Below are 16,877 nucleotides of genomic sequence, written 5' to 3' on the forward strand. Positions count from 1 at the left end.
TGACTGTAAATAAAATGAAATAATCAATAAACAATCACAAGATGAGGGCGGAAAGAAAATGCATAACCAGAAGTTAATAGAAATTAAACTTACATATGATAACGCTCCAAAGGCCTAAATCGACAAGAAACTGACAGGAAACGTGAACGATAACGTTATTGGCATAAAAATAGCAACTAAATTTAGAAAGCAGTTAATAAGAATGAAATATAAAATACATGAACAATTAAAGCAATAAATGACTACGATGGTCATATGGGGCCCCGGTTACGATACCCTCACCACAGTTCTACCTAACGAGACCAAATGCCACCCACACGCTAAGTCAGTAAAGCGGATAATGCGAAACCACACCACTAACATCATAACAAGATTAAACAAGAACGTCCTACGACGCGTAAAGTCGAGATGCAAGAGCCACACGTGACACGTCAGATGCAGTAAAGCCCGCGAAACTCGCGTCAAAACAGAAAAGCAATTATCGATAAAAATTAGCCGGTCAGAACACAAGGAAGAACAGCGTTCAAAATATTATCAACTGAAAAGAAACTTCTATCGCCGACATGCGCGGATTTACCTTTTTATCAATTATTTTAAATTGCCGTCGGGAATTTTCGTGTTGATATTATACATTTCATATTATAAGGTTGGAAACGCGACTTTTTCCCGAGTCGTGTTGAGATATAAGATAATTAATTAAAATATATTCAATCAATTTTTATTGTACCAAAATAAATTTTACTCCGTGAGTTTTTATAGCAGATTTAGGGATTTTTCTAACGGTTTCATCATCGAAAACAAAATCTGAGTGGCAGCATTGCGATAGAGCAGAGTCATTTTTGCAAGTACAGCTCAGATTTGTCGAATTCGCAAAATTGGAAAAATACGGATCAAAACTAGATATAACCGGGAAGTTTATCACACATTTTTATGTCCGCGGATTGATGTGGTATTTTAGGGTAGTGATGCGTATGCGTTTATATTGTCGATGCAACTGCAGGTTAAATTGAAGAAAAGTAAATTATAATACAGCAAGACATTTTAAATATGGCCGTATCGGTCGTGGATTGATTACTTTGGACAACAGAAAAATCATTATATAGTATTCGTCGAAAAAGCCGCGGGGATTTCGAGGCGATAAATATGTATTTTTGATTTACTGATATACTTTACATGTATTTAATTGTACTCTACGAGATTTTTATTACAGATCTTGAGATTTTTCTAACGGCGATAACGAATTCGCAAGATTACAAAAAAGTATCGAAACTAAGTACACTCAGGCATGTTTATCTCATATTTTTATACGTCAACAAATTGAGCGGTATTTTAGACTAGTAATCTTTATATTTTGACGCAAGAAGACGCAGCCGCGAGTTACGTTGGACCCAATTATATCAATATAGAAGGAAATTTTATAGATTCTCGTAGCTGTCATGAATTGATTATTTTACGGGACTAAAAATCGGTATACGCTAAAAAAGCCGGCTATTTTTACGAGCGTGTAATCACGGCGACTGTTTCAGAAAGGAAAGGAAATTTCCGATTCCGACTATTCAAATCAGGTAGTTGATTATGCAAACCAAACACATGAAAATGTTTGGCACGCGAAGGTGCTCATTATTCATAAAATGGCACGCGGAGTTCAAAAGGTTGCCGACCCCTGACGTATACTAACCTCGAGTACGTTCCATGATTTGGTATTGCAAATACGAAGATCATAAATGCATAAAACAGTGAATAAAAACACTCTTTCAAAAATAATTTCATTCTGTTTATATTAAGCGGAAATGGCACTTAAAGCTGTTGAACACAAAGTTGACGGAATCATTGTCTCAAATCATGGCGGGAGAATATTAGATGGTACATTCGCGACAGTGGGTATACATTGATATAGAATGAAATATATCAGGTTCCGTTCTGTTATGTCTTCGTCAGATTCATAAATTAATTATGGCGGTGTTTTAACATATTCCGACAACTACAAACTTTGTTTTATTGTTTCTCATTCTGTTTTGGAACTTCAACTGAGATTAAAATAATAAGAGAGAAAATAAGAAAAGCATGCTAACTCCGATCTATATATATCATTTCTCCGCTTTTTATTTTAACGTCTTTTCTCGCGCGATTGAAGTAGAAACCTGGATCTGTGTTGTGAAGTCCACGTTATCCCAAAGCATGATGTTAATGCACATCTGTGAAAACTGTAACGTTGAATGCATAACCCATGTTATACCAAGGATGGTTATGGTATCAAATCCACGTGCCTGCATGTCCCACATCCATCTTCTAAGTAAATACTTAAAATTTGATGTTTAAAACTGGACATTAATTTTAAATAGACGTTCTACCAGAAGTAATTCGGGCCGTGAATGGCAGAGTTGATGTTTATTTTGACGGAGGAATCCGTAGAGGAACAGACATAGCAAAAGCAATCGCTCTTGGAGCAAAGGCGGTTTTTGTTGGAAGACCAATAATCTGGGGACTGGCATGCAAAGTTTGTAACAAGTTTATTTTGTATTTACCATATACGGTCCGAAGAGCTATCATATCAATACCATTTGCTATTATAATTCACGATGGTCGATGGTAAAACGTGCTATGTTCAGGCCCTTTCGGACCTCGAGTAGGATTGCATTTGCAAAAAGTAAAAATTCTGAAATTGGTGCAAAGTATTCTAATAGACGCGTATAATGTATTATTTTATATGACATTGGTAAAACGAAACAATAATCTTTCAGGGCGAGGAAGGTGTGCGGAATGTTATAGAAATTCTCAAAAACGAATTCATCTACACTATGCAACTCCTGGGTGAGTTAGCAGCTATAACCTGATATAACATAATGCATTTGGTTCTATTTGGATAGATCTACTTGTTTCAACTTTTTTGATTTCTTTCTAATCTAACTTTCAAATTGAAAACTATTAACAAAGATTTCTTCCAATTTTACCTCGTGGACGAGTTGTAGTAGCATTCGACCTAATGCAAAAATATACAAAATAATAGTTTTTCCCCAATTTTATTTTGGAGAATAAATAAATTCTGATGCAAACATTCAAAAAAAAAAACTCTATATTGCCGACTGACAATAAGATATACGCTGCACCGTAACTAAACACTGATCAAATTCACACCAAATTACAATTACCGAATCATAAGTGCAATTCCCGAGGACACATACCACCATAAATTTTAACATATCAACAGCGGCATAAAAAAAACTTTAGCAAAACTATGAAGCAACATTACATTTTTTTTTCTACAGGAGTTTCTACAATAGAAGAATTGCAGACGACACCAGACGTAGTTGTTCACGAAACAAGATATTTCTCGAAACTTTAAATTAAATTGCTTCTTATAACATAATGTATTTATATACATAAAGATCGTAGATTAGTCTATATGATTTGCGCAAATGCTAATTGGATTTAATAATATCATCAGTACACAGCAAAGTTGTGGTTTATCATGTGGCAAAGAAAAATGTCGATAATACACAATACTTCAAATCTAGCATAGGGAGGGGGAAGGCCCGAACTGTTATTTTTTTTCGCACTATTAAACGTACGCACAGTAATATCTTCTTCCGGCTCGGTCAAAGGCCAATAAACACACAATATCTGTTGCCGAATGCCCATATATTGTAGTAGAAGTTCACAATCGAATTGAATTATTTTAAGTAACAGAAAATTAAAGAACACTTATATTTTTAATCAAACTACAACAAAGAAATATACTAAGAGACGACCTGTCGTGCACGTGCACGGGGTCACTTTATCAGACTGTTATTCGCTCTGAAATTTCGAACCAGCATAAGGGCTTGCGGTAAATTATATAAGGAAATGAATCGCGGTCAGACTTTGTACTATAGCAATATAACACATGCTGTTAACAGTCGGTGGTTATAATGTACGGTAATTAACAGTAAGTATATTTTCACCCTATTTCTACAAGCTGTAACGCAAATACACAGCATTCTATTCAATCTCTCTTTTACCAATATAAAAATTTTCAAACAAAATTATTTTTATGCAAAATGCCCATAACGCAAATATGTTTTCAGGGCGGCCCTTATATCTGAACTTTTCAGTTTATAAAATTAAATATTAAATATTTGAAAGTGTAAGAAAATATTCAAATTTTGGTGGTACTTCGGCATGCGATCTCAGTGATTATAGTTAGGGTTAGTAACTGAGTTTTATGAGATGTCTCTACGAAATTAAACGAATATCAAAGAAGCACCACAATCGGTGCGCCACTTTTAGTTGAGCAAGTGGTATCGCATGCGAAAGCAGCATTCAAATTGCGAAGCAATAATGTACATGATAAATTGCAATATCTTCTGTATTAATTTGCTTTAGTCTTCTTATCGTTTTGTAGATCAGCATCTAATTTTGCCATGCTCCATATGGAATCGTACAGGTGAACAACGTTGAAAAAGCAACATTTTGCGACCATGACTGGTGTGAATGCATATAACGCTAATCTTACTAGGCCAATATTCAAACCCGGTAGATTCACTGTAAAGGAGGAGGTCATGAGAAAATTTGTAATTCAATGTAAATGTTTGATATCGAGAGATGATAAATAATTTTGCTGAAATATTGGTTTGGGCCGCAATGAGAGTCAACTATTCCGGTTTAGAGAGAAAGCCAATAAAAATTCATAATTATAGGGTGAACCATGATATCTCGTCTAATTCACATTCTATGTCGGGTCGGTATTCGTCTCTGACTTATGACTTGATAACTGAAGAAGCCTAAACCACTATCGATTCCGTGAACCACCCTACGACGATGAAGAGTACAAGTTCCGAGTCGTGGAAATGAGCATCATTATTGGCCAGATCATACCATTATTTTGTCAGAGAATGCTAGGTGTTCCAATCTCCATAACATATGGTATATCGATGTGTGGCAATTAAGATCAAAACAGCATTAGTTTTAAACAAACAAAATTATTCATATAACTCACACATAGGTCCTTCAGTAAAGTGCAGTAAATACAACATCAAATGAAATATTTCGTTTCCGTCCACCAACAGAGAAAGGAGCATCTGCAAAGCAAAACAACAGAACAAAACATGTCTGAACATACAAACAATTGCATATTAAACGTAAACAACAACAAATAAACTGTCACATAACTTCCCAGCAAGTATTGAACAGTGTCAACACAAAGCGCAAATGCATGTAGCTCTGCAGTGTGTGGAAGACAGTCCGGCCAGCAAGGTATAGATAGGAACGACAATCAAAATAAAAAACTTCACTCAAATCAAACGCACACTTGCGAGGATCAACCGAGTTATCGAATTAAGTCAAATAAAGAATAACATATTATATATATATCACTTTTATACTATCTCGTTCTAGAATCTTTGTTGACTGCGGCCTCTTGAGATTCGAAGTAGAAATTAGACAAGGAGAAAGGACTTGCAGTTCGAAATACAATATCCTATACTCAAAAATATTATATACTTGTACCAACATTTTGATTCAAATTTTATTAAGAGAGATTCGATTCTTACCCTGTTCGAATAGTAGAGTCGTAAAAAATAATTTCCACCTTTCATGTCTTGATGATATGAACCAGTCAATGCGGAATGATGGATGTACAACCAGTGGCCAACGATATCAACATAGACACTGTAGAAACAACACTTCTTAATAACTTATAGCACTTTCATTCAGGTTTTATTTATTACGATACAGATATCATCAGTTTGGTATTTCTTGGAAAGTTGGGCTTCTGCGATATCTCCATTAAAATATTATGTATTATCTTTAAAATCCTCACACGAATATTCATTCACCCGTGTATGTGCGTCTGAACTTGTTTAAAGCAAAATTGGATCTTTTGTAGAAAGCCCTTCTCAAAAAAGCATCCCGTCACGGCCTGAAATTAAGTTATCCAGTTTCACCCGTTGATGGAAGTGAGCACTGGAATCCAGTGATATCATGGTTAGGGTTTTTCTCAAGTCTCACATTTTTGCATTAGGCTTTCCCCAAAAGATTTTATTTTGAAATTATGCATTTTAAAGATTTTATAATATAGCCTACGTTCCAACAAAAATTTTGTAATACATTTATATTTCTAAGTTGGCCTCGTGATATTGACTGTACAGACCTCAATTGAAACAGTAGCACCAAGCTTCGATTCCTGTAACATAAGGTTACATAAAAAAAAAGATGAGATTTAGGGGATTGGCGCACGAACCGGTTCTCGGGATGTCGTGAAAATACAGCTGCACCGCACCGACTACCGTTACAATTGGCGTTTCGAAAATTATATATTGAATTTATGTAAAGCGTTTCATGTTAATGTAGCTTACGTATAGCGACATACATTAGTAAAGATGGCGTTCAATTTGCTTGTATCATGTAATCCTATGTTACGTTCTTGTATTATTATAGAGCTATTCTGAAATTCTGATAGTGAATTCGATTAAAAATAAGTCTGTTTTCAAAAATTTTAATCCTATCACTGCTTGAATTATATTACATTGGAAACAATAAGTTACACACCAATTTATGTAACTATTTGAGAACATTCCCAGAAAAATCAAACACCCCACTATTTTTAAAAGTGATCAACGTTACAAAATCCAATTTTGGTTCATTTTTTGTCCTCGTCATTTTGGCAATATTTGTTGCTTTTCGTTGGCCTATTTTACAAACCTGGTGAAAATATCTCGCTGCTCGGCCATCGAATTCATCTAGTATTATGCCGACGATAAAACAACTTGTTGTTATGACATAGTTGGTTCTGGCGAAATAGAAGGCAGTGAAGTACAAAATTATCCTCGAAAAATCTGCAAATGATATTTTACAAGCGGCTTTGAAACGGAAGAAAACCAAAGTGCTACCAAAATTGATGGATGGCTTTAATTGACGGCTGGACTAGAATTTACACTAAATAATCTCATATAAAATTACGTTCCGAGACATTGATAACGAAGCACAATTCTTGTAGCTATAGTGCCCACCATTGGCAATACTTGAATAGTCGGTACATGTACATATATAACAATATATATTATATTTCGACTCTGGCCGCAAGCATGAAGATAATTCTTCAAGCATAAAGGTGACTGCAACAGGGAAACATTTTTTTTTTTCATACAAAGTTCCTGATTCATACCAATAAAGATATTGTCTTGTGGGACTTGCAATAGAAACACAGTTTGTTTATTTTTTTAAGGTCTCTAACTATTAAACTAGTTTATAGCAAAAATTCGTTTAACGATGGAATGGACTATATTTTTTTAAAGTTTTACCATTTCACTTACCGATGATATTCGGGATGAACAGTAGAACATCAATTGCTGAAACTTTGTTGCCTTTTTCCATCGTGCAAACTAATAACTGCTGAAATAAGTAATATCGGTGTTGTGAAAACTCTGGTCCATTTATGAGAGACTAGATTCCACTCGACTCATTTAAACGAAGAAAATACCCGCCTGAGAGAGTCGACTTGAAACTATAAAATACGTTTGAGCGACTGGCGAAAAATCACAAACCACGCCGATGTTGTATTGAAAAAAAAACAAAAATGAAACAACAGAAAATGAATTGTTTTGGTCAACCTGTTTTTTCCTAAATCGAAGAACCAAAGTTCAACCCGGTTTGCAATGAACAGTAATATGTTCGCCATATTTACTTCAACCAACTTAGTGAAATAAAACAAAAATCTGAATACCTTGATAAAAGGCTCTATTCAACTTAAAACTAAAGCATATTCAGAATAAATCCGAAGTAAAACACAGCACAAGTAAATGTTAATAACTAAATAAGAAAAGCACATACGCAGCCAAACGCTGACACTCGTAGCAAAATAAGTAAAATTGAGTGAAGCAAAAACACACTACACAGCATAGCAATTGTTGCCGTCTGATTTGAAACACGACACAACAATCATTGCTGGACTGCAACTTTGTAAACAAATAATACCATTTGTTCGTGTGAACCACGCTATAACGGTGAGGAGATTAGCAAGTTTCTCATACATCAATATGCATTTACACTTCATAGTATCCGAAACCGTACTAGCCAACCCAACCCAACGCTTAGAACTTTGCGCCAACAACGTAACTGCGGTTCAAATAACTAAACCTAATTTGAGTGTGACTCATATTTATCGATTACAATGTTGTTTATGTAATTGGACTCGACTCTGACTCAAAACAGAAGTGGCTCAATTTGACATGGGACTCAAAGTTTGAAATTGGCTGGAATACGGACTCCAAACTAGAGATGTAGCGGTATCGGTATCGGCAATATCGGCCAATTCATTGGTATCGGTATCGACTAAATTTATACCGATATTTCCGATATATTTAACTTCTCAATATGATCCAGAATGTTTTAAAAATTATGTTAGAATGCGGATCTTGAAATTATTTTTTGCTTGGATTGATTGTGAACTATGAGTCATGCACGTCGCCACCCCGCTAGTAGAAACAGGAATCGTATTCTGGCCTGTTCTAGCCATTTATCAGCCAAACTGGCTCAATCAATTTGAATATTTTCGCTTCCAAATTTTTAAATTAAAATTTTTAATATTGCATGGTAATTATGGAAAATATATCAATCGAATATTAGTGAATGTTCCGATGTGTAAAATATAAAATACGACGTTATATTGGCCTAAAATCCTGCGCACGTAATTCAATGTAGCAGTTTCATACGATAAGTAGGATAAACATTTATTTATTTTACCACCAACAGTAGCCAAATACTATTAGTTGTCTAATTGAACACCGAGATTACTAGCGCCAGTGCTCAATGCATCTGAATCAATTAACGCATTTGAATTCCAAACATCTACTTCCTAATAAATATCTATTTATGTGTGTGATATTTCTTTTTTATACGGAAATAATGTGCACTATTAATATTGCCCAAAGACTATTGTTTTAAACCGTCTGTCCTGCACACTTGAGGTAATAATTACATAGTATCGGAATATCGGCAGTATCGGTCGTTTTCGAATATCGTTGTATCGGCATCGGCTTTTTTAGATGGTATTGGATCGGTATCGGTATCGGCGACAAAAGTGGTATTGGTACATCTCTACTCCAAACTCGGATGACACGTGACTTGCGATCAGGTATTTAGGGGCTTGTGATGTTGTGAAGAGAAATACTATCGATTCCGTATAATATACAATATTAGATTGTCTGTCTTGTGTGTAAAATGTTAGCGTGAAAACGAAAAAATAGTTCAAGTGCGTAGTATAACTTTTGTATCACTTAGATATTGTAAGCACATTCATATCAAGTTGATTGAATTTCGGTGATCCTGGCAAAAATATTATTATCAGTTGTAAATCGGGTTTGGCTCAGATTCTTTAAATTGGAACAAAACTAGTTGATCACAACAATTCATTTCTAGCTATTGTGCCTCATTAGCATGGTAGGTCCGTAGAATAGACCGCGGACAAAACATCTTGTTTTGATCGGAGAATCAAGATTGATATCCTGCCGCGCCTGGTAATACGTCAACTCGGGGACCAAATTTATTATCTATATTCTATAAGCACGTAATGCTTTGTAAAAAAGAAGTGGGAAAGTTAGGACAGAAATGAACAGTATATATCCATGAGATACTGCAGAATAATATATAAATTGTGTGCTGGTGAAGGCTTTATATAATTATGTTCGTTGTTAGGTTCAGGCAATCGCAGAAAGAGAGTGCTGGAGATCAAGCTAAGTGCTGTACCTTTGTACAACAAAATCCCAAATATAATACCATATATTGGTTAGAATTTCGTGATAATCTTACTTTCAGTGCTCTGATGTTTTTTGAGTTTATTTCACATAGGTAGCCTACTGCACATCGTCAAGTTTTTCTCCTAAATTTTTATATATTGTCGTTTATAATATGTACCACAATCTACATTCTAAGCAACTTTATTTTGACATTCTGTTCATTCTCACCTGAAAGCGATTGGCTACAAATGTTCCAGTTTTTTAGTTAGCCGATGGCACTGTTATATAGCATTGTTTACATTTTCAGAAACTGCATATTATTGATCAAAATATCATGAAAACTAACAGTTCTGTTGACTGCAGGCCTTCGGTTTGTAATATTACTTCCTGCCGCGATCACCTCGCCGTGATCTATATTTTGTTGCATACTCCCGACTTGATTGTGTAGGCAGCTGCCGGGAGTGTGTAAGCTTCTTATTGGCTCGAAATATCGAGGTAGTTCCTGTTCGATTAAGATGTACGGAAGCTGAGTAATACTATAGGCTACAATGTCAACTCTGTGATGTATGATTAAAACATCGGAAGTGATTCTATCAGCTTGAACTCGATACTTCATTTACGACCTGTTGATTTAGGTAGGCTACAAGAAAATGTCGTCTTCGAGGTCTTGCGATGTTCCTCCCGATCCTCCGAAACGCAAAATCACCACTGATTGTCAAGCTACTATGACCTATACAGTAAAATGTATGAAAGTAAAATCTATGACTTGATTACAGTGCTTAAAACCAAAATGTTAAAAACTCTGAGATATGAAATACCAACAATTATTGAACAACACTTAGAAACCAGTTCAAGGCGTCTCTTCAAACACCCCAACCAGCATTGGCATTTAGAAGTAAAATGAATACCTAAACATCAATAAAACGGACACATTTGGTACAGTCGGGAATTTTCTTATTAAAAGCTTCTAAGGACATTCTTAGGACACTAGTGGTACGCGAAGGTCCTCCAGGTGGTACGTAAGTACATTCTGTTCTTTATTCGATCAAAACTGACAACTGTGTTTTTGTTCTAATTTGTTTATAGTCTTTATATAGCCTAATATATATTTAAAAGTGTGAGATTTAGAAAAAAAATAAATCTCTCATGTTTATTCTGTAAGATAAATTTATTTATTTTTTATTATTTTTATTATTCTGTAAGATAAATTGATTAAAACTGTTATGTTCATGATATGAAAAAATACTCTTATGTCTGTGTTTTTGAGTAATATTACTATTTATTTATTTCTGTTTTTATGTATAAAATCCAAAATTATCTGTGGAATGGTTTAAGGAATTTATTAATATTGTTTGCTGCTATATACTGTTTTATAATTTATGAAAATCCAAAAAATGCATGTCCTATAGAGTGATCTGAAATGATATTGTTATTTATTGTTTTTTTGATTTTGAACGATATTGTTTATTGCATTATTATTTTTATTTAATAAAAATCCAATAAAAAAAAAAAAAAAAAAGGAGTTCTTGGTTTAGATGGGGTTGCTTTGAGTTTTTTGAGGCTGTGTCGTCGTGGTAAGGTACGTCCGTTGGGAAGGACGTATTTTTCCTCACATATGGAATGCCATAGGAAGTAGAGGTTATTTGCGAGCACATATTCGCCCTTATCGTGCTTAAACCAATTTATTAAAATGGTAAATTTCGTTATAACGTCAGCTCAAAATATTCAGCTCTCCAAGCTTATTTGTGAACAGCAAAGACGAAACACAAAGATTGTCTTTCAGACTTATCTAGGTCTCCTTGTTCTCACGCTACGTGCGTGCAGGGATTTTCATCCACGGTGATGTTCAAGTCGAAAGAAAACGACTCGCATGACTGTCTATGTGCTCGGGGCAAATGCATACCACGTATCGTCCAGCTAGTGCACCGGTTCTCAACCTGTGGGCCATTATCCACTACTGGGCCACATATACATTTTCAGGTGTGCCATAAACTCATTAAAATTGCTATTGTTATTGAAAAATTTGGTTTTATTTGTGTCACTATAGTCAAATTTATTTTGTAGCAGCAATGAATGATGATCAAGCTTTTCATACTAATTAAATATCAATGTGGAAATATATATTGATGAAAAATTAACGTTTGTAGTTGTGACTGATGATGAAAAACAATCCCATCGACTCTGACTGATGCCGCCTAGTTTAAAAGAACTTGTTATTAATAACTTCGCATAGATCAAACGCGTGATTATGACATCATAAAAGATTGGAGAATTCGACCGTCTTCGGTTCGCAAACTATATACATGTATAGGTGATACGTGAGCACTGCATTACCTACCTTACTTACCTACCGGACCAATTATTTTTCAAATTTTTATCAGGTAAAAATGGGTGACTTCTAAGCTAGCAGCCTATTTATTCTATATTGGATTGAAGTATATTTCTGAAATAGTAGTTGAAATAAACAAGCGATTTGTTATATTCCGGCGCAACGCCACTCATCAAACGACACACTTGATGTTGAAAATAAACCTTTTAGGCTTATTTGAACCCAATTGCTATCTTAAGGTCAAATGTTCATTTCAATTTAACTCGATTATGAAATGATAACTATTAAGTGATAACCAAATTGAACATTGTGCTAATTGCCTAAGACCCATCTGCAACTACACAAAATAAAATTGTTTACTGTCAGGGAATGAGTAGTTTACGCAAATTGCGTTTTCCCCCACATCGCTTTCCCCTATCCTGGCGGCTGTGAAACAGACAAGGCGCCCCCAAAACCGCCCGCAAAAATAAATAGTAAACCTTTCGCCGAGCTGGTTTTCTCAAAACTGTGGAGTGATTTCGCTGTAGCGACTACAACGCATACACAAAACCGACACAAAACAAAACATTCCAAACGAAGCATTGTCAACAGGCATCGGATTCCCAACTGTGATTGTTCGACTGAAGTTGATTTGGACCATGGGTAAGGGAGGATAAAAGCGTACTTATACTTTCTATTCTGCTATTGTTGTAGGCCTATCCATTGTTTTGTCGTCCGTTGTGCTGAATATGGAGTCGAAAAAACTTAGACTTACTGCAGTACTGACTTATAATATGCCGTTAATGTAACGTACGCTATATAAGTTGTACTGCGACTAGCGGTACGGTACCGAATGTCGGAATCGTACTAGGCCTACTTAACGTACTATGAGATTATGGTCATTTTGCATATTTTCGTTGACTTTAAACATTTGAAGGAATGTGAGTCCAAGAATTGGATTGGGTGGAAACTAACATAAAACAAACTAGAAAACGATGTATTGGACTAAAGCCCAATATGGATGATAATTTATTTTATTCAAACGCCAATATTCTGTGATTGGACATATCTCGACTGTTTATTTTATTTTTTCAATATCTACATTTCTATTTTTATAGTATAATTTGCGAATAATGCCTATTTTAGGTCTATTTGGAAACAAGGGTTTCAGCCCCAAAAAAGCCTCACCAAGAAAAGCAGCATCATTGTCAAACTTAGCCGCACTCGATGCTACACAAAGAGCTCAAGAATTTGGATTAGATTATGGTTCTGCATCTCTCAAACTCAATGGTACCCAACTTAAATTTGAAGATGGGACGTGGCACGCTGATACGGGGTCATCATTGCCACAGAGAGAAGTTGTAAAGTTACGTAAAGATAATCAGAAACTTCTGGAAGAAAATAACATGTTGAAACTGAAAATTGACATTTTGCTGGATATGTTATCAGAAAGTGCAGCCGAATGTCATATACTAGAAAAAGAGAGAGATGAGGCGCTGAAAACTGGGAAATTCTAGATATTTTGTTATATCTTTTTGTTTATTCCATGATGGTGTAGAAATTGTGCTGAAAGATCAATGAGGGATAAAAAATGTTCATATACAATAGTTGGTATCACAAAAATCTTATCTTCCATCTTCTTTGTTTTGAACGATCAAGATTGTGTTATATGCCAAATTTTTATATTTGTAATATATAAATTGTTTCAAATGCTTTTATTCATCTGAGTTTCGTGATTTTATATTTTTCAATGATTATCTCCACATAGATCATAGTCATAGTTTCGGAAGATAACACCTTTTTAGATTGCATATTTGCCATGAACCTGGCAAGTGGTATGCCATTGTTCATTTCCATGATATTTCCCTTCTAGTAAGGATTTCAATAAGCAGGCACCTTTGCCTACCACTGTTTCAAAATGCTGTAATAGGATAATAAAACTTGAACCTGAGACATCAGTCAAAGGGAGTAGTCCAATGATATAAGTAGTAGGCTATCATGCTCAATAGTGTGATCGCTTTTTTGTGTTTGGAACAATGTTTTACTCTGTCCTGTTGTGTTTTATCACCTTCCAGACTGCTGCGTAATATTTTTGCTGATGCAATGAAGAGTTTGAAAAATGCATATGTTAGACCAACCTGTGTACTTGAGTATGTGTTGTCAACATCGAGACAATGAATTACTATGCATTAACACACATTTCTTGGCATTACAACTTTTATCCATCATCAACATATACAAGTTTTGTATGAATTGAAAGCTGATGTTACTAGTATTTTTATTCGATTTTAGGTTTATTTTATTTTCATTAGTTTTCTTAAAGGCAGGTCCTCAAGACTTGACTTTATGTTCATATCTTTTGGTTGCACACACACTCTGAACTTGATTCACTAACCCATATGATGGAATATGAGTATATATAACTGCTATAGTATTTCTAGTGCTATTGTTGATTTTAATGGCACATTGCACTCTCATGCTTTTTATTTTTAACAATCAAAGTTATAATTTTTTTGGTTTTAACATTGGATTTGACTCATTTTGTCCATATTTTCAAAAAAATCATAGCGACGGTATCAGTAAAAAGTCTGCTGTAAACCTTGTTGTTGTGAAATCTCAAAATTCAGTCTGATGCTTGTCTCCTACCTTTGTATTTTTAATAATCGTAGTTCATTTACTTGGCTTTATTCAGGCAACTGTACACATTGTTTTCATATTATATTTTACAATATATATTTTGTACACGATTTAGCATTTTTATTTTACTTAGGTTTTAACAACCAAGACCGTAACCGACTAACAATTTACTCTTGTAACCAACAATTCTGTAGATATTTCCAGACACACTGAAGTTACACATTGTGCTCACAATTTGACAATGAAAAATAATACTATAGTTACAGATAGTATAATAAAATGGAATAGTACTGTACTTAAAAATAGTGTTGGGTAAAAGTCTCAAATTATAACGGCTACAGCACTAATTTTAAGGTATATACAATCAGGGATGTACCCATCCTGGCTGATTGGATTATATATTTGTATCTTAGCACTTCATTTGGAGCTCCAGAAGTATGTGCACCAGGATGGCGCACAACCTGAACATAGTATGTGCACCAGGTTAGGATTCAGTTTGTGCGACATTTTGGTGCACATACTTTGGGAGCGCCCTTCATTTTTATTGTCGTGGTTCTATCCACAGTCCAAAACGAATGTTCAAAATGATTTTTTTTTCATGTTGAATAGTGGATAATTTAGTATGGGAAAAGTTGATGAAATAGCGGTCAAATGGAAATCCCCATGATCCCAGTTCAGTGGTTCCCAACTAGTGGGAAATTTGGTGGTTGCATGTGGGAAATTGAATGCTCCTCTAAAAATGTACCCACAACAAGACAATTATTAAATATTACACAATGAAAATCACAATATATGCAATGAAGCGGAAAAACATTCCCATTCAATTAATCAAAACTTTAGTAAAATATCACGTTGTTGGGCATGATATTCTGATCGTGCTACGCAACTCATTTTGATCTTTGGTCGGCCGATAACAACCTTACAAGCATGTCTCGAGCGAGCACCAATGCTTTAAATTAAACATTACGCAAGAAGATTTTCGTTGCAGAGCCGCAAAAGAGAACAGTTTTTATTCAAATGTCTCGGAGATATTGGGTAAGCACGCGCTCTGATGAACAAATATTTGACCTGTCCCTCCATTCTGCTAAATTGTTAATAAAAGGGGATGGCTTATGTAAAAATAAAGTACCTCATTTCCAATGGTTCTATGTAGCCCCATGAAATGAGGCAACATATTTCAAATACCCATTTGCTTATCAGTTTGCTAAAAAAAATTGCAAAATAAAAGCAGGATAAGATTCGACAACATGGACAATTTCAAATGAGTTCAAGGATGATATTAACTGCTTCATTTGTAGATGTCCTGCGAATAGCAAGAACCAAAAGTTCCATAACATCGGTGGGACATAAATGAAACTTTGTCTCGTGGAGTGTGATGATATTCTGCCGAGTAAGTCTGCGCCGTCAAAGATGAACGGATCTCCTTGTCCAATAGCAATGCGCATTTTCAAAAATAGATTCAGACTTCCGGTCCATCATATAAAAAAAAAACAGCAGAATCGATATGGACGGTGTAATGTTATGTATACTTTGAAACGTTTTTTTGTGATTTTAAGCGTTGAATTGTTCTACGCTGAATTTCCTTACACGGATAGTCACTGTCTTGGGATGCTAGAAGGCGCAATGAATGTTTTCACAGGGTTTCAACCTCTACACCAATTGCAAGCCTTTTTCCTAGAAAGTCATACCAATTATTATTGACAGAAAAATTATTCTTTCTAAATAAGTCCATATGGAATGAGAAATAACAACTCAGCCTAATCGGAAGTGGGAAATTAAGATAAATGGGTTGGAAACCCCTGCCCTAGTTGAACTTAGTAGAAAAAACAAAATGTTTTTTATGCCATTTTTTAAGTCAAGTCATCAACTCCCGATTGATTTGATACCTGCAAGTGGATTTTAAAATAAGAAAAACATGGTGACAGACGTAAAATCATACTTCATTAGGAAAATGTCATATTGTCATTTCAAACTCTCACAGAATCATTCGAGTCAGCGTGTTGGAAACAAACTCGACATAAATATTTTTTTGGTGAATAAATTGACAGTAAACGTTTATATTACACATAAAATGGTTCTTACAGAGAGAATCCAACAACTGTCAATTTCTTTATGATCTTAACAAGGCTCGGGACAAGCATTTCCGGATGCTGCCATTCATGTCAATGCTTCCGAAAAAAATAACTGGCTAACTAAACCCAACCTAACCTTGAGAGGCCGTG

General features: G+C 35.0%; 3 protein-coding genes across 8 annotated transcripts; 2 read left to right on the forward strand and 1 right to left on the reverse strand.

The window, feature by feature from the left end:
- Window positions 1-1,790: 1,790 nt before the first annotated feature.
- LOC120336323 (2-Hydroxyacid oxidase 1-like) lies at window positions 1,791-3,343 on the forward strand. Its single transcript, XM_078111959.1, has 4 exons — window positions 1,791-1,863; window positions 2,343-2,497; window positions 2,742-2,811; window positions 3,267-3,343. Exons 1-4 carry the CDS (start codon window positions 1,791-1,793, stop codon window positions 3,341-3,343), a joined length of 375 nt encoding a protein of 124 aa, XP_077968085.1.
- A 277-nt stretch (window positions 3,344-3,620) lies between these two features.
- Window positions 3,621-8,383, reverse strand: LOC120336340 (CDP-diacylglycerol--inositol 3-phosphatidyltransferase-like). 6 transcript variants are annotated; one of them, XM_078112012.1, is made up of 6 exons: window positions 7,700-8,383; window positions 7,290-7,365; window positions 6,679-6,766; window positions 5,529-5,646; window positions 4,976-5,057; window positions 3,621-4,521 (listed from the first exon to the last, which is right to left on the reverse strand). In XM_078112012.1, the coding sequence occupies exons 3-6, from the start codon at window positions 6,714-6,716 to the stop codon at window positions 4,349-4,351; spliced, it is 411 nt and encodes a 136-aa protein (XP_077968138.1). In that variant the 5' UTR covers window positions 6,717-6,766; window positions 7,290-7,365; window positions 7,700-8,383; the 3' UTR covers window positions 3,621-4,348. The 6 variants fall into 6 exon arrangements, with proteins under 6 accessions (XP_077968138.1, XP_077968137.1, XP_077968135.1 ...); XM_078112011.1 differs by having other exon boundaries at window positions 7,290-7,368; XM_078112009.1 differs by having other exon boundaries at window positions 6,679-6,812; window positions 7,700-8,378.
- A 4,144-nt stretch (window positions 8,384-12,527) lies between these two features.
- LOC120326854 (protein chibby homolog 1-like) lies at window positions 12,528-14,765 on the forward strand. The gene is made up of 2 exons (XM_039393209.2): window positions 12,528-12,681; window positions 13,165-14,765. The coding sequence occupies exons 1-2, from the start codon at window positions 12,678-12,680 to the stop codon at window positions 13,533-13,535; spliced, it is 375 nt and encodes a 124-aa protein (XP_039249143.1). The 5' UTR covers window positions 12,528-12,677; the 3' UTR covers window positions 13,536-14,765.
- The last annotated feature ends 2,112 nt before the right edge of the window (window positions 14,766-16,877 follow it).

This window comes from Styela clava, chromosome 4, assembly GCF_964204865.1.
Source record: "Styela clava chromosome 4, kaStyClav1.hap1.2, whole genome shotgun sequence".
Taxonomy (NCBI): Eukaryota; Metazoa; Chordata; class Ascidiacea; order Stolidobranchia; family Styelidae; genus Styela; species Styela clava.